Source organism: Dermatophagoides pteronyssinus, unplaced genomic scaffold (assembly GCF_027571235.1).
Source record: "Dermatophagoides pteronyssinus isolate colony J.1.1.1.1 unplaced genomic scaffold, Derpt_VIB-CSIC_2022.12 sq0071, whole genome shotgun sequence".
NCBI lineage: Eukaryota > Metazoa > Arthropoda > Arachnida > Sarcoptiformes > Pyroglyphidae > Dermatophagoides > Dermatophagoides pteronyssinus.
The window spans coordinates 1-24,033 of NW_027461588.1; the positions used below are offsets into that span (position 1 = coordinate 1).

General features: G+C 27.0%; 5 protein-coding genes across 6 annotated transcripts; 3 read left to right on the forward strand and 2 right to left on the reverse strand.

Moving 5' to 3' along the window:
- The first annotated feature begins 1,806 nt into the window (after nt 1-1,806).
- Nucleotides 1,807-5,531, forward strand: LOC113789435 (uncharacterized). Its single transcript, XM_027338969.2, has 3 exons — nt 1,807-2,101; nt 2,310-3,830; nt 3,891-5,531. Exons 2-3 carry the CDS (start codon nt 3,644-3,646, stop codon nt 5,174-5,176), a joined length of 1,473 nt encoding a protein of 490 aa, XP_027194770.1. The 5' UTR covers nt 1,807-2,101; nt 2,310-3,643; the 3' UTR covers nt 5,177-5,531.
- A 410-nt stretch (nt 5,532-5,941) lies between these two features.
- Nucleotides 5,942-8,405, forward strand: LOC142646149 (putative phosphatase phospho2). 2 transcript variants are annotated; one of them, XM_075824342.1, is made up of 3 exons: nt 5,942-6,079; nt 6,234-6,696; nt 6,775-8,405. In XM_075824342.1, the coding sequence occupies exons 2-3, from the start codon at nt 6,299-6,301 to the stop codon at nt 7,130-7,132; spliced, it is 756 nt and encodes a 251-aa protein (XP_075680457.1). In that variant the 5' UTR covers nt 5,942-6,079; nt 6,234-6,298; the 3' UTR covers nt 7,133-8,405. The 2 variants fall into 2 exon arrangements, with proteins under 2 accessions (XP_075680457.1, XP_075680456.1); XM_075824341.1 differs by lacking the exon at nt 5,942-6,079 and having other exon boundaries at nt 6,144-6,696.
- Nucleotides 7,179-8,762, reverse strand: LOC113789432 (uncharacterized). Its single transcript, XM_075824340.1, has 3 exons — nt 8,473-8,762; nt 8,072-8,404; nt 7,179-8,011 (listed from the first exon to the last, which is right to left on the reverse strand). Exons 1-3 carry the CDS (start codon nt 8,666-8,668, stop codon nt 7,311-7,313), a joined length of 1,230 nt encoding a protein of 409 aa, XP_075680455.1. The 5' UTR covers nt 8,669-8,762; the 3' UTR covers nt 7,179-7,310.
- A 37-nt stretch (nt 8,763-8,799) lies between these two features.
- On the forward strand, nt 8,800-12,735 carry LOC113789434 (tryptophan 5-hydroxylase 1-like). Its single transcript, XM_027338968.2, has 7 exons — nt 8,800-9,361; nt 9,472-9,859; nt 9,937-10,280; nt 10,351-10,650; nt 10,705-10,901; nt 10,983-11,114; nt 11,200-12,735. The coding sequence occupies exons 2-7, from the start codon at nt 9,755-9,757 to the stop codon at nt 11,922-11,924; spliced, it is 1,803 nt and encodes a 600-aa protein (XP_027194769.2). The 5' UTR covers nt 8,800-9,361; nt 9,472-9,754; the 3' UTR covers nt 11,925-12,735.
- LOC113789436 (growth/differentiation factor 8-like) lies at nt 11,912-17,914 on the reverse strand. The gene is made up of 5 exons (XM_075824339.1): nt 17,436-17,914; nt 13,940-15,264; nt 13,031-13,218; nt 12,735-12,926; nt 11,912-12,653 (listed from the first exon to the last, which is right to left on the reverse strand). Exons 2-5 carry the CDS (start codon nt 15,051-15,053, stop codon nt 12,261-12,263), a joined length of 1,887 nt encoding a protein of 628 aa, XP_075680454.1. The 5' UTR covers nt 15,054-15,264; nt 17,436-17,914; the 3' UTR covers nt 11,912-12,260.
- Between the last annotated feature and the right edge of the window lie 6,119 nt (nt 17,915-24,033).

The window sequence follows — 24,033 nt, forward strand, 5'->3', positions numbered from 1 at the left end:
CATCATCATCATCATCACTAATCGATTGTGATGAACGAATTTCGATATTATTCGAATATTTAAAATATTCCAATATTTCGCGCGTCATAATCATGATTCATTTTTAAAAAATTTAAAAAAATAATAATTTCTATACAAAATTGCAATCACAAATTAAAAATTCTGTAAAAATTTTTCCTTCCTATTCATGAACAGCAGGTGGTTTAGTAGCCAAACATTGATTTCCATATAAACAAACACATACAATCATCATGTGATCCTGTGAACAACAACATAAAAATTAATTTAAACATCATGATTATCTATGAAGAAGATTAATAAAATGAAGAAGAATGCAATCAATAAAAAAAACAGAATGAATGAATGAATGAAAATGATGAAAACAACCAACAACATCAGATTAAATTAATTAATCCATTGATTAAATGACACAGAATGATAATGATGCGCAAATCGAATTCTTTTCTTCTTTTTTTCATTATTCGAATAACGCATTGTGAATTTTCATCATTATTATCATGTCATGGCCCTCAGTACTTCACTTTTTTTGATCTTGATTTTGACATTTTTTCAATTTCATTTCATGGCCATTTCGAAATTTTCTTTAGAAATTTCATCAATGTTGTAGAGTTGAATAAGATGTGTTTCTATTGCTGCTATATCAACGATTATCTTGATGATATCTCTTTTTGGTTTCTTATGATTATAATTACCATGTCTGAAATGTTTTTTTGTTTTGTCTTTTTTTTGATGCTGATATTGTCGATTGTAATGAATGGATAAAATTGACAGGCAAAAAAAACAACAATGATTATAGTCACGATGGATGATGATGATTTTGATGATTATTATGATTATTTGATGATTTTGGATGATGCTCTAAATTCAAAAAAAATGAAATAGAGAAAAAATGATTTTTTTTGAAATTATTCAATGATGAAATCATTATAATGATGTTTTGATTTTTGTTTTGTGTCTTTAAAAAAATTCGAGATCAATAACCGCCACAAAAAAGGATTATTTTTCTTATTTACCGACCAAAAAAATTACAGGACATTCAAAAAAATAATCTTGTCATTCAGGTTTTTTTTGGTATGCGGAAAAAACTGTTTTTTCTTCCTTCTGTTATTCAACCCTATACTCACCAAAAACAAGTTCATCATTTGGATTTTTTTCGGTATTTCTTCATGATCAAAAAACAAAATTTTGTTTTTTTTTGTTTTGTTGAAAAAATTAAAAATTCAAGATTTTTATCACTTTGGTTTTGACGTCAATTCGCTGATGGTGATGGCGATGATGATGAGAAATGAAAATGTCTGAATTTCTTGAATTTATTAGTTTTTTCTAGAATCAAAAATTTTCTCTTCTTTCTTTGATCAATTTATTCATTTATATTTTGATTTGATTTGATCATTCGACATCATGAAAACAATGATTGTTTGATAGTTCGATGAGATCCAATAAATAATAATAATAATAAAAAGAAAAAGTTCAACGACAAGAGCAAAGCAAAAAAACGTAAAAGAAAAATTGTTATCGATCGATTGAGGTCTCGTTCCATCCATTCATTCATCCATCCATAATGAACAATTGTGATGCAAATGAATTCAAGTTCCAAAATAATAATGACGATGATGATGGTGTGAATTTTTCTTTTTTATTACTTTAAAATAACAAGCGATTCATGCCACGCCAATATTGATGTCGATGTTTTGATGGTTGATGATTATTGAGAAAAATTTCGTTCGTTGTTCCAAACAAAAAAAAACAGGTAAACAAAAGAAATTTTTTTCTTGTTGTTTTTTTTTGTGATCAACATCAAGTGGTAAATGATGATCATCAATGATTATTGAAAAAGATCATGATCAAATGTTATTATCATTATCGTTTGTTTTATGTTTGTCTGTTTGATGGTCACACATAAATCGAATGTTTTTTGCTTGTTTGTTTGTTTGTTGTCGATATCGATATATCGAACAATCGAACCGGAACAGATGTTCCTGTTTCGTTCGAAAAAAAATTATCAAAATCATCAAAAATGAAAACAACCAAAAACAAAAAAACGAAAGCAATTTTGTTATCAAATTAGAAAGAAAAAAAGGTAAGGTAAGGTAAAAGATCTTTTTGATTCTTTGATAACTTTTTTTTGTTGTTGTTTCTCCCTCGTAAATTCCATTCGATTCGTTTTGTTTATCAATCATATTCATCAATCTATTTATGTTATGCGATGATCATTTCGATAATGATAATGATGATGACGACGACGACGATTACGACCATCCCAATCATTTATTATCATCAACATTTAGTTTTTTCTTTCTTTTACAATCTTATTTTGGCCTATGTTCAACAACATCGACGTTCTCTTTTATCGAATCAACTTCAGTTTGTTTCAACAACAAGTAGCAACAACAACATCGACGACGACGACGACGATGAAATACTTTATTTGAATCGAGATTTTTTCGTTTTGTTTGTTTGCAAACAATTTTTTTCTTTTTGTTCAAGTATGGATCGAAATAAGAAAAACTTTTTTTTTATTTACAAAACTGATGGACATTGAAGAAATTGAGAAAATTGTGAAATAGATTTTTTTTGCCAAAAATGTTTCATCAAAAATCAAAAAGTTAAAAATTTCAACAACAACAATAATTCTTGAAAAATTTCTTGGATTTCCAATCGTGAATATTTCATTCAACAATTCAACAAAACATCATTCGAATTATGCTTTTTTTGGTCAACAAAAGTTTGTAGATGATAATAATGATGATGATTAATTGATGATAATTTTCATCTCATCCATTCATTCATCAATCAATAATATTTACATCGAATGAAAAATTTGTTGTTTTTGTTTTTCCTGCTTGCCCAAAACAAAAACAACAACAACAATCGAAATCAAATGATTCTATCTTAACATCGGACATTCAACAAAAAAAAACAAAACGAAACCCCTCTCTTGTTTTTCTTTGAATTGAACGTCATTATCACCATCGCTAATCACAAAAAAAAATAATTATCATCATTAAAAACAAAATTATTTTTTTGAAAATTATACGACAACGAATGAAATTATTACATACTTGAACACATACTTTTCTTCCTTATTCTCAATTCAAACAAAGTGGCAATCAAAATTTGTGTTGATAATAATCAATCAAACAACAATCCAGGTAATCATTCATTTTTTTTTATCTGGTAAAACAAGCAAGCAAATGTGCAAGAACAAAATTCATTTTGATCGTCGTCATCTTCATGCATATTATGTGATTTTTGTTTCAAATGAAAAAAAAATTAATTAATTAAACAACAAATCTTCATGATTGAAACAAAATTGTCCTCATTGCATCAAACATTGTTGACATTGGAATGTGTGTGTTTGGAAAAAAACCAATCCCCAAAATAACAACTATTTTGATCATATTTATTAATTTTTTGGGTCAAAACCACATTGGATCAACAAGTACCCAAATTTTTTATTATGTTTTTTCCGCCATATATATAAACAAACCAAAAACCTGTATAATTTACTGATAATTGTTTCATACCTATAAAAATATCATGTAAAAAAAATTATCATCCCAAAACGAAAATCTGTTTTTTTTAAATTTGTTTCGATAAAAAATATTTTTAAAACATCATAATGTCATCATTATTATCATCATTATCGTCATCATCAAAAATGATGATGATGATTATATTACAAATGATTCTAGTTTCAAATGATCTCATCATTGTTATGGCTATGATGAATACAACAACAACAACGACAGCAATAACATCGACAACAGCAAACGAATTGGATAATCATAGCAATAATAACGGTCATGGTATGTTGGATTTTATCTTTGGTTGTTTTTTGTTTTGTTTAATTTTAATTAAATTAATAGAAATTATTATTGTTAATGATGATGATAATAATATAACATCGATAACGAATCGTTCAAATACATTTTATTCATTGGATGATCTATCCGAAAGATCATCATCAAATGATAATGATAATAATCTTACCATTATCGATAATAATGATGATGATACTGCTGTTGATGATTTCTGGGATGCCCCAAGTACACATCCCCACATACCATCATCATCAACATCAACAACAACAACAACAACCGGCCCAAATAATAACCATAATTTCTCAAATAGTCCATCAACAACATCAATCACAGCAGCAAGTACAATGTCGTCAACACGTTCAACAACACCATTTTTACCACCAATGCCATCTATATTAACATGGTCATCATCACCATCATCATCATCATCAACAACAGCATCAGCATCAACATTATCATCATCAACATTACCACCACCATTTACAAACATACAACGTATATCACCATTTACTAGCAAACCATTCAGTTCCGGTAATGAATCAACAAATCGACAAAATTCAAATGAAAATAATAATAATAATAATGATCCACCATCATTCAATCAATTAATATCAAAAATATGGAAAATTATTTTACATGGAACAAATATGAATTCTGAAGAATTAAGAATGTGTAATCGTACATTGATTGAACAACATTTTAAACCATCAAGTCGTCGTAAAGTTGCTCGAAATATGAAAAAAGATTTGGAAAAAATTTTTAATAAATGGAATTATCGTTTTAGTATAATTGTTAGTTCAACATCCAGAAATACTATGGGCAAATCGTTACACGGTGTTTGGATGTCTATATCGATTAATGGTGTACATTATTTTATAACGGCAACACATAAAATTATTGATGGACCAAAAATTAAGGAAGAACAAATGGAAAAAATTGAATATTGGGCACATGTACATGCTTTAGCTGTACGTAATATGACCGGTTTTCGTCGCTATAATCGTATTGCACAGAAATTAAAATTTGATTTAGATCGATTTTTGGGTCATGGTAATTCATGGTCGGTGATTATTGTTAAAAATCCATTATTGGTAAAAGCAAAAATATTTGAAGATCCAGAATATCATATAGAATTTTCACGTTTAAATGGTGGTCATTTTATTATATTTCGTGGTGGACAAACAATCGATGTTGATGGTCGTCGTAATGGTCGTATTGATGATGATCAAACAAATCATTTTGTCGATGAACCAGAATCTGATGATCATACATTAGAAACAGAAACTGAACATGAAGATTATCGTAATAATATCTATCTTATGATGACATAATCATTGTATGATCTGCTATTTTCTCAACAGGAAAAAAACAAACAAAAATTTTGTAACATATCTTTTTTCAAGGCAATATTTTTAATGTCTAAATATATCATTACATAAACATTTTTAACATGATTTTCTTTTGAAATTTTTTTTTCTTCAAATATTTTAGGATTCGAGAGAAAAATTTTCTCTTACACATTTTTTTTTGTTTTGTTCATTCATTATCATTATAAGCTTATCAGTATAGTTTTTTTTTGTAATTTTGTTGTTGTTGTTGTAATCACACTCAATTACAATTTGTAATTGATTTTTTTCGTGTTTATTTTGTATTTAAAAAATAAATAAAAATGATTTTTTTTTAAAATGAATCGATTGCTCCAATCGATGCTATCGATAATTTCGTCCGAAAGATATATCCTCTTTTTAATTTTGCATTAATTTGGATTTTTTTTTTTATTTTCGCAATTTGTTTCATCTTTGAAATTTTGATTCAATTAATATCCATACTTTAAAGATCAAAAGATAATTATAATAAGAGTTGTATTTATAATTTTTTCCAACAAAAAAGTAAAGATGATGATGTTGATGATTATTTTCAAGGTTAATCATTATCAACGTTTATTTGTCATATAGGATTCACTTTCAAAAAAACAAAACAAAACAAAACACAGAATGCGAATTGAAAGATTTTTTTCAAAAGAAAAAAAAAGAATTATCCATCTGTAAACTTCGCCATCTAGTGTTGGATAATCATAGAAAAATCTACTCTGTTATTATTTGCTATGACAATGACTTTGATGATGATAATGGATTCAAGGCCATCATCACGTCATCAATTCTTATAAAGAATTTTTTATTATTCTGCTCGATTATCTAGCATGGAAATTAATTGATTATTTAAAAAAAAATCGGGTATGTTTAATGAAAAAACAATATATTTTCTTCATCATGTTTCGATGTTGTTTTTTCCAAAATTTAATTTTGACAAACTTTGTTTCCTGATTGTTTTGTTTTGTTTTTTTTTTCGTTGTAAATAATTTAATTTCCTTTTGGTTTTTATGCCAAGCATTTGGAAAAATTGTCATCATTTTGATTTGGATTTTAGTACGACAACGTTAAATATTGGCAAAAATGAAAATCGATTCGAAATGCAATTTATCGAATATCAATCATGTGGAATTGGTTGTATTTGATTTTGATGAAACACTTATCAATTGTAATACCGATGATATTAAAATGCTTGCCCCGGATGGTCGTTTTCCAGAAGGATTCTGGTGCAAAAATCATATTTGGCCCGACTATATGCAACATGTATTCGAATTTCTTCATAAAAATGGCATTCGTCGTGATGATTATTGTCGATGTTTTCGTACAATGAAATTTGTACCCGGTATGATTGATTTGATTCAAAATCTTCATAAAGGTTTACCTTCCAAAGGTAAACAATTTGAAATGATTATCATATCGGATGCAAATTCATTTTCAATCACTGAAATTCTTGAACAAAACAATTTAATCAATTGTTTCAGGTATGTTTTTATTTTCTTATTTTTAATATTTATCCTATCTATCTAAATATATAAAAATCTTATCGTTATTGATGATAGGAAAATATTTACCAATCCTGCAAAATTCGATCAAGATGGTTGTTTACGTATTCAGTATTATCATGAACAGAATGATTGTTCATTATCACCAAAAAATCTTTGTAAAGGACTTGTACTTAATGATTATATTCAACAACGTACCAACAATGATAATGTACATTTTCATCGAATTCATTATATTGGTGATGGTTCAAATGATCTATGTCCATCATTACGATTATCATCGAATGATTTTGTTTATCCACGTTCTGGTTATAAATTGGATGAATTGATACAGGCAAAAGTTCACGAACTACAAGCTCGTTCTATTCCATTTACTAATGGTAATGATATTTGGAATAATATCATTTCCAATTGAAAAAAATTCATTATGATTAATTAGTAATTTAATTAAGTTTTTCAAATTAGGAACAAAAAAAAATGTTTGAATTTTATTTTTTTAAATCGAAATTTTAAATTTGTTTATCACCAAAAAATTAATGTTTTTGTTTGTTTGTTTGTTAATCAATTAAAGTGATGATATAATGATATTTAATTTACAATTGTAAATTTTCTGGCACAGTATTACCCGAACTGGTTACAACTTTTAACAATTTTTTATGTGCATATTGATTTTCAAAAAGTCGATCGGTAATAAATGTAAATGATAAACCTTTTGCACCATTACGACCACAACGACCAATACGATGAACATAGGTTTCAACATCGACAGGAAAATCATAATTGACCACAACATGAATATCTTTGATATCTAAACCACGAGATGCAACATCCGTAGCAAATATAACCATTGAACGGCCACGATTAAAATCCTGGATAAGACGTTCACGGCGATCCTGTGAAACATCACCATGAATGTAATCACATTTACAGATATTCATATCATTAAAATCATCGCACACTGATTGTGCACGTAATTTAGTTGCAGTAAATACGAGAATTTTGAAACCATCAAATTCACGAAAGATTTCTTCCAATAGTTTTTTCTTATCATATTCCCGGCAAAGAAATAGATGTTGCTTGATATCAATACAAGCTTTTAAACCATACAATGGACCAATTGAAACTAATGAACGATTCGGATTTAATAATGGATCGGCCAATTCTTGTACTTTTTCTATCCATGTTGCCGAAAACAATAAGGTTTGTCGTTTAGGAATGGGGGGACAAAGATCGATAATTTTTTTGATTTGTGGATAAAAACCCATATCAAACATACGATCAGCTTCATCCAAAACTATAAAAGGAATTCGATAAGAAAATTATCATTATTATATAGCAAAATGGTTTTTCTTACCAAAATAATTGCATTTTGACAAATGTATAGAACCAGTTTCGAGAAAATCATTGATTCGACCAGGTGTACCAACAATAATCGGCGGTTTTTTCGATCGCAATTCAGAGTATTGCGTCATACGTGATGCACCACCATAAACACAGATAGATTTGAATAAACCAATCGATTCGATCACTTCATTAGTTTGGATGGCTAATTCACGTGTCGGTGAAACGACCATTACTCTTGGATAACAACCAGCGGATTTAGTTTCGATATCGTCATCTTCCATCATAAAAATTAAGGCTGGTATTACAAATGCTAATGTTTTGCCCGATCCAGTTTCGGCTTTGCCTGTTTAATCATATACGAATTATAATCACAAAGTTTGAAAAAAAAACAATGAAAAAAGTTTTTCATACCAACAAAATCCCGTTTGTCTAAAATGATCGGTATGGCTACCGATTGTATTGGTTTTGCTTTTCGATAATTTAATTCGGCCAATTTTTTTGCCAATTTTGACGGTATACGTTTATCCATTTGATAATCAATGACTGGATCCATAAAATCATCAGGATTTTCAAAAACAAGACCATGTTCACGACAAAAACTTTCCATTTTTTTTTTCAAATTTGTTAATTCGCAATTGAAAATTGAGCTTTGTTAAACAAACGATGATGATGATGATGATGAATATATGTCGAAAACGGAAAACGCACACCACTCATACGCTTATTTTAGAACATTCGATTTGAATGCCATCTATCGAAAAACATAAATTTCCAATAAACTTTCCCATTTTCCAATATCCGATCATTGATTTTTTGATGAGGAAATTTTCCTTCGATGAAAACAACCTTGAAAAACACATAACCGAATTTTTGCCCCGTTTTTTATTTCCCGAAATTTAGTTATAAAAATTCTTTTTTTTTTCTTTTCAGAAAATTTGAAAGAAAGAAAGAAAGACACATCGTCGAGATGTTGCTTATCTTATCAACAAAACGATAAATTTCGAATATATAATGAATTTTTTTTCTCGTTCCATTTTTTTTTGGAATGTAAATTCATAACGTTATCATCATCATCATCATTGAATTCTACATCGTGGACAACAACTATTCAACCATCATATTGATTTGATAGATCATTATTTTTTGTTTGAACTTTTTCCCATATTTCACATCGTCGTCATTGTATATTTGATGATAAAATTTATTTTTGTTCTCTCCCATTTTAAATGAATCAATTATCATGGAGAAATGTGTCAAGAATGAAAGAATTCTTGATAGGAAAAAAAGTCACGTTTGTATTGTATAATCATTGATTTTGTCTTTTTTTTGATATTCTTTCTAATTTCACAGAAAATGATTTGGTAAAAAAAGTATAATATCGTTATATTAAACTAAAATTCCTATGTTTAGTTGCCTAGGTTTTTATTTTTTGGTTGCCCAAAATGGATGACAATATAATCGATTATTAGTGGCCATCATTATTATTTGATTCACTTTCATCGACCACTTTATTATCACATGATTTTCCTAACGATGGAACGACCGGAACTCAACAAAACGCTTGCGCAAATTTTTTTTCCAATTTGATCATTTTTTTCTTGCCAAGATATAAATGTAACAATCCTAAATCAATTTTCAATCATTCGATCATTTAGTATTCAAATGTGTAAAATAATGAATCAACATCAAAAATATGGCACATTTACGACGAATACATTTTCAAAGTCAAAAATGTTGTTCATCAATATCGGCTGCTAGTATGCCCGATTTTAGTGATAATTATTTTGAAGAACTTAAGGTGAAATGTTTTTTTTTGTTGTTGTAAATTCAGATTTTTAAAATTTTATTTTATTCTTCTTTCTAACGTTTCCTCAGAAAAAGATTCGTTTAATTCGTGATGATGTTATAAATAACAAACAAAATGGCGATAAACAATTTGATAAAAATCAACAACAACCACAGCAACAACAACAGTCATTATCAGTAACAGATCGACAACAACAACAACAATCATCCGATCATCATAATGCTGTAATATTCTCATTAAAAAATCAAGTTACCGGTCTTGTTCGTGCATTACGAATATTTCAAGAATTTAATATTAATGTTCGCCATATTGAATCAAGAAAATCTAAACGTAAAGATTCACAATATGAAATCTATTTGGATATTGATTGTGATGATAAGGAAAAAATGCAACAATTACTTCATCAACTTAGGTAGGTGAATAATTTTTGTTTTTGTTTTTGTTCTGTAAATTCATTTGTTATTTATTATCCAAAAAAAAAGACATGAAGTAGATTGTTGTACATATGAAGAATTTGAACGTATTTGTAGTTCACCAAAATCAAAAGATTTACCAAAACAATTACCATCGATACTTACATCACAATCATCATTTGATAATGGTGATCTTATTGGTGAAGATGGTATGCCATGGTTTCCAAAACGTATTTCCGATCTTGATTATTCATCTAATCGTGTTTTAATGTATGGTGCTGAATTGGATGCTGATCATCCAGGATTTAAAGATCCAATTTATCGACAACGACGAAAATATTTTACTGATTGTGCAATGAATTATCGTCAGTAAGTTTGTTGTTGTTGTAGAAATTCAAATTTGATCAAAAAACTTTTTTCTAGTGGACAACCAATTCCACGCATAGAATATACAGAAGAAGAAACAAAAACCTGGGGTGTTATCTATACAGAATTACGTAAACTTTACAAACGATATGCATGTCAAGAATTTAATGAAAATCTTGAATTATTGGAACAATATTGTGGTTATCGTGCAAATAATATTCCACAATTGGAAGATATTTCACAATTTCTTAAACGTATGAATTTTATTTTATTTTCTAAATAATTTCTTATATTCTTCATTTTCAAATCGTTTTTTTTTCTACACCATCACACAGAGCGAACTGGATTTCAACTTCGATGTGTAGCTGGTTATCTTTCGGCAAGAGATTTTCTTGCTGGTTTAGCTTTTCGTTTGTTTTATTGTACACAATATATTCGACATTCCAGTGATCCATTCTATACTCCTGGTAAGTTTTTTTGTTGTTGTTGATCAATTATAATTCAAAGCAACATTGATCATTCATTTGAAAAATGTTTCTCTTTTCAATGTAGAACCGGATTGTTGTCATGAATTATTGGGACATTGTCCATTATTAGCTGATCCAAGTTTTGCACAATTTTCACAAGAAATTGGTCTGGCTTCATTGGGTGCTAAAGATGAAGAAGTGGATAAATTAGCAACCTGTTATTTTTTCACTATTGAATTTGGTCTTTGTAAACAACAGAATGAATTAAAAGTTTTTGGTGCTGGTCTATTATCATCGGTTGCTGAATTGAAACATGCTGTATCTGGTTCAGCACATATTATTCCATTCGATCCGATTATTACCTGTCAACAAGAACCAATGATAACAACATTTCAAAAAATGTATTTCTATACAGATTCATTTACAGATGCAAAAGAATTGATGAGAGAATTTGCTAAAACAATTAAACGTCCATTTGGTGTACGTTATAATCCATATACACAATCGGTTGAAATATTAAGTAATACGAAAAAAATATTGAATTTAGTTAGTGAATTGAAAGGTGATCTTTGTATTGTTACCAATGCATTGGCTAAAATTCGTGAAGATAATGAAAATGGTAATAATCAAGATCCGATTGATTTAATGAATAATGAAAATCATCTTGGAACAATAACGACAATGACAACAAGTGAAGCTGATGAACGTCGTAATAGTCAGGCTAATTTAGATCAAATGATTAATGATATGAATAATATACAGGTATCATGTCAAAATCATGAACAACAACAACAGGATCGAAAAAATTAAATTTTTTTTTTAATTCATCAAATGTTACGTTATAAATGAAATCAAAAAAAAACATAAACACAAATGAAAAAAAGAATAGATTTGTTTGGTCTTTTAGTTAGTTAGTTTTTTGTTTTTTGTTTTTTTGAATCTTTATAGATTGTTTTTCCATTTTTGTTTTATAGAATAGAATGCATATTATTAATGATGATGATAATTTGAAAATGATAAATTAATTATATAAAAAAAAGAATTTTTGGAATGCCATCTAATAGGAAATTAGTGGAAATATTGTGAAGATTTTGTTTTCGTCGCTGTTGTTGTTGTTGTTGTTGATTTTGGTTTGTGTGTTTTCTTTTATGAACAACCACAACGTTCAACAACCATATTTGGTAATATTCCATAGATAACATTTAAATCACTATCCAGATAAAGCATTGATATTGATGACATTTTACGTGGTGAACAACAAGGACCAATTGCATTCAAATTAATTTGTTGTATTAAATGTGTATGTGGATATTGATTCATTAAAACAAATGGACATTCACCACTACAATAATTTGCTTGATAACGTTTTGGTGCTATAATCCAATCCCAACCAAATTGTTCAAAATCAACTGTTAATGGATAACGACAACATCTTATTTCAGATGATTTATCTTCACAATTTAAACCAATTGTACGTTTACGACGTAATGATGATTGTAATGGATTTTTACGATCAACACTTATTTCCATAAATGGTCTCTGTATTGATTTAAATTCAAATTCATATTTTAATTAAAAAATTTTATTGATTAAAAGAAAATAATAAATAATAATATTTACCAATGGTGAATCTTGTTCAACATCATCACTATGTATAACATTTAATTGTTGTCCATTATTATCGAATGCATGTATAACAATACCAAAATTTGTATCCGGATTTTCAAACCATTTTGTTAATAATTTTTCCATACGTAAATGTATCCAACCACCTTTACGTGTTGTACTGTTTGATATACGTTTGGATTTTATCTAGCGAATGATAATAATATCATTGAAAGAAAAGGTTATTCAATTTTTTTGAAAAAAATTCATTGATTTTAAAATTAGAATTGAAAAATAAAAAAATTACTTACCATTAATAATGGTGTTTGTTTATTACGTACAACCTGATAGATAACAATTCTTGAACTTGTTTTTAATTGTGATGAACCTTTTAAATAAATCCATAAAAATGCTTTCTGTACATGTTGATGATAAATATTTGATGGAAATTTAAAATATTGTGAACGTAATTCTTGATCAACGATACGGTCGAATGGAGCTAATAATAATAAAAAAAATTAATAGAAAAAAAAATATTTAAAAGTTTCAAGTCGATTTTTTTACCAATGTTGTTTAGAGGGGTAAAGAAAAACCTAAGAAATACACACAAACAAAACACGTACCAGAATGATGATGATGATGATGATTGAATGATAAATTACCTTGGATTTTTTTTTTTTTGAATAAAAAAAACAGTTTTTTTTTGGTGAGAAACTTGATAAAAAAGGTCATTATTTATCGAATGACCTTTTCATCGAAGCACAATCACACAGGTGTCGGTGTGTGATTGTGCTTCGAACTTGACCTGCATCGGGTTTCTTCCAAATCATCATCATCATCATCATCATTGAGAAAATAGAGCAAAAAAGAAATCTTTTTTTGTTGTTGTTGTTGTTGAAAATTATCACATTTCAGTCAAAGATTATTGACCTTTAACTTTTTTTTTCTTGGTTTTCTTAAAAGAAATCCAGAACAGAAAAAAATGCTTTAAAACTCTTCAGTGAAAAGAAAAAAAGAAAAGTTCAATGGCTTGATTGATACTAAGTCAGTGTGTCAAAGGTCAACATGTGGATACTATTATTATTATATTTGTGGGAAAAAAAATCTACAAAATCAAGATCATTTCATCAGTTGTGTTTGAAGATCTTTGTTTGATTGTTTTGTTTGGTTGTTTGAAAAAAATAAATTTTAAAATTGCCAAAAAAAGAAGAAAAACTTACGTTTTTGTTGAGCAAAAACAATGGATTTTTCTGCACTAATAAATTCTTGTTCATCTTGATTATCATCATTTTGATGATTAATCGGACCAAAATAATCATTTAGATCAAGAATTTTTGACATAATTTTTGGTGAATCATTTAAATCATTCAACGTTGATGGTGATGATGATTGATCATTCATCATTTGTGATAAATGATTTAACATTGAATTTATTGGTGGTATTTTTGGTAATGATCGTATACTAACATTTGGTGCACGTTCCATATTTAATTTATTCAGTATATTTAATTTTATTGATTCAATACGTAATTGTCTTGTTTGTTCATCATTTAAACATGTTGTACAATTACGATTTAATCGTAATATTTTTGATTGTTGTTTATTATTTTTCATCATTGTTGATGCGGATGTTGTAATATTTTCTGTTGATGATAATCCAGAATATATGGATGAATCATCCGATAACATTTGATTATCATCATCATTTTGTTTTGATAATGTTGATCTACGAGATCTATTATGGCTAACAGTTTTTTGTTCTTGTTGTTGTAATTTTGATGATTGTAACGATAAAGAGATCATGGATAAATTTAAAAATTGATTATTAAAATTATTATTACTAAAATTTAAATTATTATTATTATTATTATCATTATTATGAACTAAATCCCAAACGATTGTTAATTTTTTAATAGCATCATTTAAATTTTGTTCAGCCAATAATGAATCGGCCAATAATAAACGATTTTTCATTAATAATGATGATGATGATATGTTTATTGATGATGATTGTTTATCAATTTGATTATTATTTGCATTTACAAATGAAATAATTATTGTTGTTGTTATAAATAACCAGAATAATAAATTTGTTATAATCGATACTGATGTCATCAAACTGGAATTATGGTATTGTTTTAAATAATTAAGATTATTATGATTTTGATGATGATGAAGAAGATTTTGAATCTTTATTGTTGAATTATTATGATGATGATGGCGATGATTACATTTTTGTTTTAAATCATTGATTTGATCATTTGATAATAATGTTGATGATGATGTGGATGATGTGGATGATGATGATGATGAATTTAATTGAATTTTATCCATTGAATCATAAATTAATTGATGAAATTAGAAAATAAATTTAAAATTCTTGTATCATTTGATTGATTGATTGATTGGTTTGACCAATTTTTATGAAGAATTTTTAAAAGAATCTTTTGTGAAAATGAAAAATATAATTTTTTCTTTCTTTTTTTTCTTGTTCGATGATTTTGTTGTTGTTGTTGTTGTTGTTGATGATCTATGTCCAAAAAATCTATGTCCATGAAATGAAATGAAAAAGAAAGAAAAAAGGATAATTAAGAGAAGAACTTAACAATGATGTGTATGTGTGTGAGAGAGTAAGTGAGAAGTTGAAAAATAAAATCTGGATCATTGGATGGATGGTTTTTGTTTTGTTTTGTTGTGGAGAGGAAGTTGTACACGCAAAATCTCAAATTTATAGTTTTTTGTTTTTTGTTTTTGGTTTATGTTTTTGGGTTGATTTAGGCGTAACTAACACCACCACCACCTCCTTCTTCTTCTTTTACTAATTTTTATAAGAACCATCATTATCATCATCATCATCATTATCAACATCATAATCCTACCCTCTAAATTTTCAATGTTGACACCCATTTTTTTGTGGTTGTTGTTGTTGTTGTTGTTGTCGTCAACAACGTACAATTATTATTATCATCAACATCAACCATATGGAATCGAAAAGCAGAGCAAAGCAAAAAAAAAAATATCCAAAAAATGAAAGTCATTGAAAATATCTTCTGGGTAGATTTGTTTGTTTGTTTGTTTTGGTCTTCGATTATCGAAATTAAGATAATAAAAAAAATATTTGCAAAAGAAAGTAGATTGCTTAGATCAGCATCGGTATCACACTTTTACGACAATTTTTTTTTGGTTGAAAGTGATACTTGTTGGTTATATACGGTAGCCGATCAATCGATCGATCGATTGAAAGTGAATTTTTTTTTGCATAATAATCATTAATTGATTATTTTTGTTCCCTGATAAATCATAAAATTGAAACCAAAAATCATCAGGCAGCAAAAAAAAAGAAAGAAAGTAAAAGTGTTTATTTTCGAAAAAAAAACAAACAAACAAAACAATTATCATCAATAAATCTGATTGATTGATCAGATGTGATCCGATATTTGGAAAATGAATGAATTTGCAGAAAAAAACATTCGTCGTTTGCAAAATTATTATTATTTTTCGATTTCAAGAAAATTCTCGTGGAAATTTTCTTGGCAATTTTCTGGTAAACCATGAAAAAAAATGATCAATAACAAAATGATCAACAAACCCATTTATTTTCTTGAAAAACAACAACAACAACAACAAGAAAATGAAAAAAATATTGAAAATCAATCAATAACGGAACTGAAACATTTTATATCATCATCATCCATATATGATGGATCATAAATAAATTACGTTTAATTATGTTTCATTAAAAATTTTGACATAATTTTCTTCTTCTTCTTCTATTTTTTTCTGAATATTAATAATAAATCGATCAATCAATAAATCAATTGGAATCAATGGCTTAAAAAAAAATTATATGTGTAACATTTTTTCTTCTTTTTAAAAGTTTGTTGTTTCCGCTTCTATCTTATTGATGTTTGAAACAGATTTTTTGCTTCTTTTTTAGCATCATCAATTTTTTTTTTGCTTTGCTTCGCCGTAATCATAAACAGTTACATAGTTGATAATATTTTTTGCTGATTTTGTTATAATTTTTTTTTCTTCTTCAAAAAACTAGTTCATTCTGGTAACATCAAGTGTGTGTGTGTGTATGTTACGTTAGTAAGTTAGCTATTTTTCTCTTCATTTCATAAAATTCAAATGAAAAAAAACCCTTTTTTTTCATATCCAAAAACTTATCACGGATAAAAAGTACTTCTTTTTTTCAGGAAAATGATGATGATGATGAAATTACGAAAAGTTGAGTGCAAATTTGAAAAAAAAAATGTAAAATGATACTTTGTATATAATATTCACACTAAACAAAAAATTATAAAAAAAGAGTTATTCAGAAGATATTGATCAAAGAAAATTCAAAAATCAAATAAAAAACCCTCCACTATCATTTTAAATCAAAAAAAAAAACTTTATTATCATCATTATCGACGTCATGGTTATTTTTTTTATTTGCAAGTCAGGTAAAATTCAGGTAAAATCTGATTTGATTTTAGAAAAATTTTTTACAAAATTGATTAAAACATTAATTCATTTCTTACTGCTCACTAATCAATCACGTGAATCTTATTCATCAAGAAGAAAAAAAACAACAAATCACAACAAAAATATTACTGAATAAAATGATAAAATCTGATTGAATGTACTGTACGTGGCAGATTTTTCTTCAAGAAGAAATTCTTTAAATTTCTTCTTGAAAAAAATGAGAATAAAACATTCGATCAACATTACCTTTTGATTGTTGATTTTCTCTTGTTGTTGTTGTTGGAAGTCGACTTGACTGAAACCGGAAGAATCACCCAAAACAGACTGGATTTATTTTTACAGAAGAAAAGGATGAAAGTAGCAAACTAACAGAAAAAAATTATTAGTTTTCGCGTCACATGTTGTTGATTGAAGAATTTTTGTTTGTTTTTTTTTTTGAACTAAAAATAAAAATTGATTTTGTCGTTTTCGATTTGATACATTGAAATCAATGAAAAAGATAATAAAAGATCAATGAGTGAGTGTGAGAGTTGGAAAAAGTAATTTAACACTTGATGTTGTCAAATTTATCAAAAATTATTTATTTTTTTTCGAATATCGATGATCGATCGATTGATTATTTGTCAATAAATCATCCCTGACACCAAAAACCAAAAAAACCAAACGAAATAAAATGAAATGAATTCACGGTCCGAAATACGAAATATTATATCAGTGAATATACAACCAACCAAACAAATTTACAAAATCCTTTACTATTTATATATGTGAATTTTTTTTCCACAATTGATTTTGGTTCTCATTCGTTTTTGTTACTGAACTTCAATCATTGGATATGATGATGATGATGATGTTAGTGTTTATTTGAATCAAAATTTTGGTCATGTTTTTTTTCTTCATAACCTCATACACAGAGATAGAAATGTTCAGTCCTCGAGGATGGGTTGTATTTTTTTTTTCTTCAAATATCACATATATACAAAGAGCCTACCTAAGCTATTTTTTTTATATATTTGAATTTTTTCTTCTAATCAGTAAATGCGCAGATCATCATTAGTAAACTTTTTTTTTTTTTTGGTTGTAGCTGTTGCGTTGATCAACAAGTTGATCATTTGGGTTTATTTGAGTTTATTGAAGATTATTTTTGGATCGGATTTTCATCAAATTTTTTTTGGCAAGAATCCTTTATTTTCTCAAAATAAATTTATGACCAAAAACATGAATGAATCATATCACATGATGATGATGATTTTCAAATAAAATTATGATAAAATTCTTTGTAAATGGGAAAATACCAATTAAATGAACCCATCCAATAATCAATGGACACTTATGAAATGATGATAATTGTTTCGATTTTATTCATAAATGAAATGATAAGATATTTATAACAACAACTGCAACAACAAAATTAATAATTAATATTAAAAAAAAATCAATCTATCAATCATTCAAATTGATCAGATGATCAAAGCTAACCGATTTTGCATCACAACCATTCATTCATTCATTGTTTTCATATCGAAATGATTTTCTTTTTCTTTTTTCGAAATGATGATGTATGTGTAAAAAGGGATAAAATCATCTAATGATGATGAATTTTTTCAGAAATATTTATCTAATCAAATCGAATTCGTCAAATAAAAGAAACCAAAAAAAATCAGTGCCAAATTCGATACAATTTGGCATTTTTTTTCCTTGGTTTGGATTGATTAGTAATTTTAAGTGCATTGATGAAAGAAAGAGAGAAAAAAAAATACAGTGAACAAATACAAAATCAAATCAAATCAAATCATATGAAATCGAATCAATCAATCAATCAATCGAATTTGTTGGTGGGAGGAAACAGAAAAAAAAGAGTGAAAGTGTATAATTCTTTTCTATGGCCTCTTTATTGTATAGTCGATAATAGCCAAAACAATAAAAATAGATACTTTATATATCAATGATTAATGTGACATGTATACATTTTACATCAATCAAATATTTTTTTAAAAATCCAAAGTCAATGGATTGATATGGAATGAAGAAACAAACAAAAAAACAAAAGAAACGATGACAATCATCTTATCGATCAAATTGATGATGACAATTTTTGACATTTTCCCACACACACAATCATTCATTGTATAGTTTTTTTTCAAAGAAATAATTAATGATAATGACCGAATCAGTCAGTGACTTGTTGAATAACAAAAATATTATTCAGTTTTACTCAGCTAGAATCATCGATTATCTAATCATATTGAATTAATGTTTTTGGCCAAAAATATGCGGGCAATCCGGATTCGTGTTGTTTGCTTGCTTGTTTATCTTTTTCACCTATCAATACATCATACAGGTGGCAACAAAAATGGGTTTGGTACAGCAATGAGAAAAGGTTACAACAACAAAGAAAAAACAAAGCAAAAAAACATTTCCGATTAGATTATATCATACAAATTTAACCTCATTATCTTATTGTGGAGAAAAATAAATTGTTTTGGATATATTTTATCATCATCAACATTATTATTTTATGTTTTTTTTCGATCAAAGTTTAAAGTTCTTTTAGATTCGTGATATTTTTTGACTAAAAATATTTCTCGAATTCAATGAATAAAATGGGGTTAAAAGTCAAACTATGCATCTGTTGCTATGCTCCGAATGCAGAATCTGTATATTTTTAGTGCAAATTCCCAATTTTTTTTTCTTCTTTTTCTTCTCGAAACACCATTTATCATGGTTATTTTACATGGAAATTGAATGATTAGGAAAAGGTGAATGAATCATTATCGTTATCACAAGTATATAATGTATGAATTATAAACAAATCAAATCAAATTCGAAAGAAAAACATTTGAAAATATCACGTACATCAAACATTTGATAAGTGCACTTTTAATTTTACCTGTTTTTGCTTATTATTTGAGAAAAAACAAGCAAACTTTATGTATAAAACATAGAGAAACAATTTGTATTTGAGCCAAAACAAAATCATCATCAAATCATTTGATTCGAAATAAATCAAAATTTCAGAATTAAATTCTAGGAAAGTTTTCCAGAAAAAAAAACAAATTCTGTTTGTTTTTTTGTTGAAAAATTCAAAAGAATTTATGATGAAAAAGAATGATATGAATTAAACACAAGGACATTAGATGATTGATGTTAATGATGACCATCAAGGACATTTATTATCGTCATTATCTTCAATGGGGTTTTCTGTCCATCCGCCAACGAAAAAAAAAGAATTACTTTTCAGCTGTGTGTGTTTTGTATTTTTATAAACTTGTTGTTGTTTGTAAACATTCAAGGCCAGTTTTGAAAAAAAATTCAAACCGAAATAAGATTGCGTGATTCTTTCCGAGTAATTTTTTTTAAAATTTAAACACCGAAAATTCGGTTTTACCAAAGAAGAAAAAAAAATTGTTCACCGGAACAGATGTTTATGCGGAGAGTAAAGAAAGATGATAAACATAAAACAGGCATTAACCAGTACGAACATGTTGAATATTTAAATTTTGAATTTGTTCTTTTTTTTCACCTTAAATTCCGAATTCAAATGGCCATGATTTTTTTTTAAATTCAACGTTTAAAAACTGTCGAACGTGTGGCGGTAAATCAATCGTGAATGGTTAATGTGGTTGGTTACACTACGTGTGTGGTGATGATGGAAATTCAAATTCTGAAGTTTTTCTTTTGTTTCAAAGAAAAAAAAACAGAAAAACTGATTAATGAAACGTTTTTGGTTGGAAAAAAATCGGGTCATGGCAATTCGCTTGGTTTTGTTTTCTTCGAAATTCAAAAAACACTATTTCTACCCAAAATAAGATTACAATTGGATTTTTTTTTTTGAATCAAACGAAAAAAAAACGGTCAAAAGTCAACAACCAAAAAAAAGAGGTGAATAATCCTAAATGAATTATCAATTTTTTGTTTGTTTGTACCATACAAATATGGATGATAATATAATGCTGTTCTTGTTATTGTTGAATCAATTTTCAGACAAATTTCCATAGAAAAATGTCTTGATAATTTTTTTTTACTTTGTTTGCATATATGGGTGGTTATATCATTTCGTCACTTTAACTAATTCATTTATTCAGAAAAATATTTTCGTTTTTTACGTTGATCAAATAATATCTAGGTCACTAGACTATCAATTGAAAGAAATAATTATCGAACAACAGCAACATGATGAATATTCAAAATGAATATGGGTTCTTGTATAAAGGGTTTTTGTATTTTCTTTTCTTTGAATTCTCAAGATATGCCCTAAATATGTATCTTTTTGTTTTGATTGCTCAAAAAAATAAATACATTTTCATTTTGATTTTCGAAACAACAACCAAAAAAAAATTATCATTAATTTCTGCCAATATTTGTTATATGATATTTATTTTTTGGAAAAAATCATCATCAAGATACAATGTTGATGTTGTTGTGTCTGATTTTGCTGTTGGATTTTTTATATCCTATAACGAAAGGGTAAGTAATTTGTTGTTGTTTATCAACGATTAGGATATTTTTTCCAAAATTCTAATGGATGCTAATGATTATTGTTGCTATGGTGGCCAATAAATTAATAAAATATAGATTTTGTTTGATAAATGTTTAGTGAAACGTAAAAAATTTAATTTTGAATTTTTTTTTAAATTCCTTTCAACTACGTATCGCCATCTTGTGTTCAAGATTACAGTCAGAAAAAAAATCAAATTTTGTTTGTTTGTTTGGTCAAGAATTTGTCCTTGATGAATTTTTTCTTGAAAATGAAAATGATATTTTTTTTTTCAATCAAATTTTCTATTTTGCTATTTTGTATCAATTTATTTGTCTCATTGATAATTATAATGGTATAAATTGATAATTTATGCCATCATAATGTATTTATGTCTGGATTTTTTTTTCATTTAATTCATTATGTAGCTCCACCAAAACTAAATGTAGCGAATATTTGATTGATTTGAAGCATTTTTTTTGCATAAAGATATGAATGAATTTTGTCAATCTGTAGATGAAATATTGATTGAAAAAAACGAACCTGATACATTATTAAATTGCAAAAAATTCAAAAGATAATTTTTTTTTCTTTGGTCAACAAAATAGAAAAATTCCATCAAATAAGGAGCATTAATCAAATTCTTTAATGTATCATTGGGCGACACACCACACTATGTACCATCATCATCATTATCATCCTTTTGATGATGATGATCATCAAATGCTTTAAATGAAAAAAAACAACAACACAACTCATTAGTTATACCAATCCTTTTTAAATGTATCCAAATCATCATCATCATCAATGGACAAGATGATAAACGATGATACACGCAACTCAAAAACAACAACAACAACAATATTAACGATATTAATCCAATGTATTCTTCAATGGATACTTTATCATTATGGAACATATACACAATTTTCTTTTTCTTTTTTTTTATAATTCAAGTGAATTTCATTTTGCTACAATATTTTTTTTTGTTTGATTCGATACATACATGGAAATACCTATAGGTCATCATCATCATCATCAAAATGGATAATTTAGTCATTTAGTAAATGTGAAAATTATTTCAAAAAATACAAAATTTTCCTTTTTTTTCTCTCTCTTCCATATTGATGATTTTTTTCCTCTCTTCTTGATTGTTTCACGTCATTGTCTAATGATGATGATGATGATGATGATGATGATTGAAACAAAATTCACCAAAAAAAAAAAAAAAAAAGATTTACAAATCAAGAAAAATTACAAATGTAAAAGGGCTGTACCCATGCATGAATATACATTCTGGATATTTCTAAATTACAACAACGTAGCAAAAAAAAATCAAGATAAAGGACGTTTGATGATAATGATGATGATGATCATCATCATCATCAACAATGAACAAAGAATTAATCAAATGACTTATTATGAATGATGATTTGAACTGAAAGTTTCGCACCAGACGGAGATAATATTATAGTGTAAAAACAAAAAACTTTGTAATTTTTTTTATTATTATAAACAAAATTGAACATAGAAAAAAAATGATTTAATGAAATAATAACTTTTCAACGAAATTGATATTAAGAAAAAAAAATATTCACTTTGTTTTTTCTAATGGGAAAAAAAAAGAAAAATTGTAGAAAGCAACAACAGCAAAATAAATGTAGCCAAAATGTAAAACAAGATAATCATCATTATCATTAGTTTTGGTCCAAAACAAAAAGAACAAAATTTCCAGACCAATTTATTAACCAAAAACAAAAAAAAAAAAAATTGAAGAGAAAAAAAACAAAATAAAATTTGAAATTATAAAGGAAAAGATAAACGACATTCGTTACATGCACACAGGTCATTGATACTTGAATTTAGAATTTTGGAATTTTTTTTAAAAAAAATGTATCAATTTTAAACAAATGAAAATATTAATTAATTTAGCTTGTAAACGTTGATACAATCATTAAAGCAGTCATTTTTCATTAAAAATGTTTTAATTGAAAAATTCTATTTCAAAGAATCCATAAAGAATCATCATCATTAATACAATTGTACTTTTGGATAAAATTTTCATCATACCCTAAAAATTCGATTGATGATGGTGATAAAAGACATTTGCTCATTTTGTAAATTTTCCAACAGCAACAAAAAATTCAACATTAGAATATCTTGGAATTTCCCATAATTTTTCAAATCCTAAATCACAAAACAAAAAAAAATTGTAGCAAAAAAAAGTTTCAGTCTCTCTTTTCTTGTTGTTGTTTTTTCGCTACATTGTATCCCATTATCACTAACGTCATAATCATTATTATCATTTGAGAATCCGAGTCATAATAATGTGTCATTTGTATTCATTAATCTGTCTATTGACATATT

Bases quoted from the DNA above. Each gene is read 5' to 3' on its own strand.
- LOC113789435 (XM_027338969.2), top strand. From the start codon at position 3,644: ATGTCATCATTATTATCATCATTATCGTCATCATCAAAAATGATGATG. The intron at 3,831-3,890 runs GTATGTTGGATT...TTAAATTAATAG, and splicing joins TAGCAATAATAACGGTCATG to AAATTATTATTGTTAATGAT.
- LOC142646149 (XM_075824342.1), top strand. From the start codon at position 6,299: ATGAAAATCGATTCGAAATGCAATTTATCGAATATCAATCATGTGGAA. The intron at 6,697-6,774 runs GTATGTTTTTAT...TATTGATGATAG, and splicing joins AATTTAATCAATTGTTTCAG to GAAAATATTTACCAATCCTG.
- LOC113789432 (XM_075824340.1), bottom strand. From the start codon at position 8,668: ATGGAAAGTTTTTGTCGTGAACATGGTCTTGTTTTTGAAAATCCTGAT. The intron at 8,405-8,472 runs GTATGAAAAACT...ATGATTAAACAG, and splicing joins AGACAAACGGGATTTTGTTG to GCAAAGCCGAAACTGGATCG. The intron at 8,012-8,071 runs GTAAGAAAAACC...TTCCTTTTATAG, and splicing joins GTCAAAATGCAATTATTTTG to TTTTGGATGAAGCTGATCGT.
- LOC113789434 (XM_027338968.2), top strand. From the start codon at position 9,755: ATGGCACATTTACGACGAATACATTTTCAAAGTCAAAAATGTTGTTCA. The intron at 10,281-10,350 runs GTAGGTGAATAA...CCAAAAAAAAAG, and splicing joins CAATTACTTCATCAACTTAG to ACATGAAGTAGATTGTTGTA. The intron at 11,115-11,199 runs GTAAGTTTTTTT...TTTTCAATGTAG, and splicing joins TGATCCATTCTATACTCCTG to AACCGGATTGTTGTCATGAA.
- LOC113789436 (XM_075824339.1), bottom strand. From the start codon at position 15,053: ATGGATAAAATTCAATTAAATTCATCATCATCATCATCCACATCATCC. The intron at 13,219-13,939 runs GTAAGTTTTTCT...TATTATTATTAG, and splicing joins TGTTTTTGCTCAACAAAAAC to CTCCATTCGACCGTATCGTT. The intron at 12,654-12,734 runs GTAAATATTATT...AAATCAATACAG, and splicing joins TTGAACAAGATTCACCATTG to AGACCATTTATGGAAATAAG.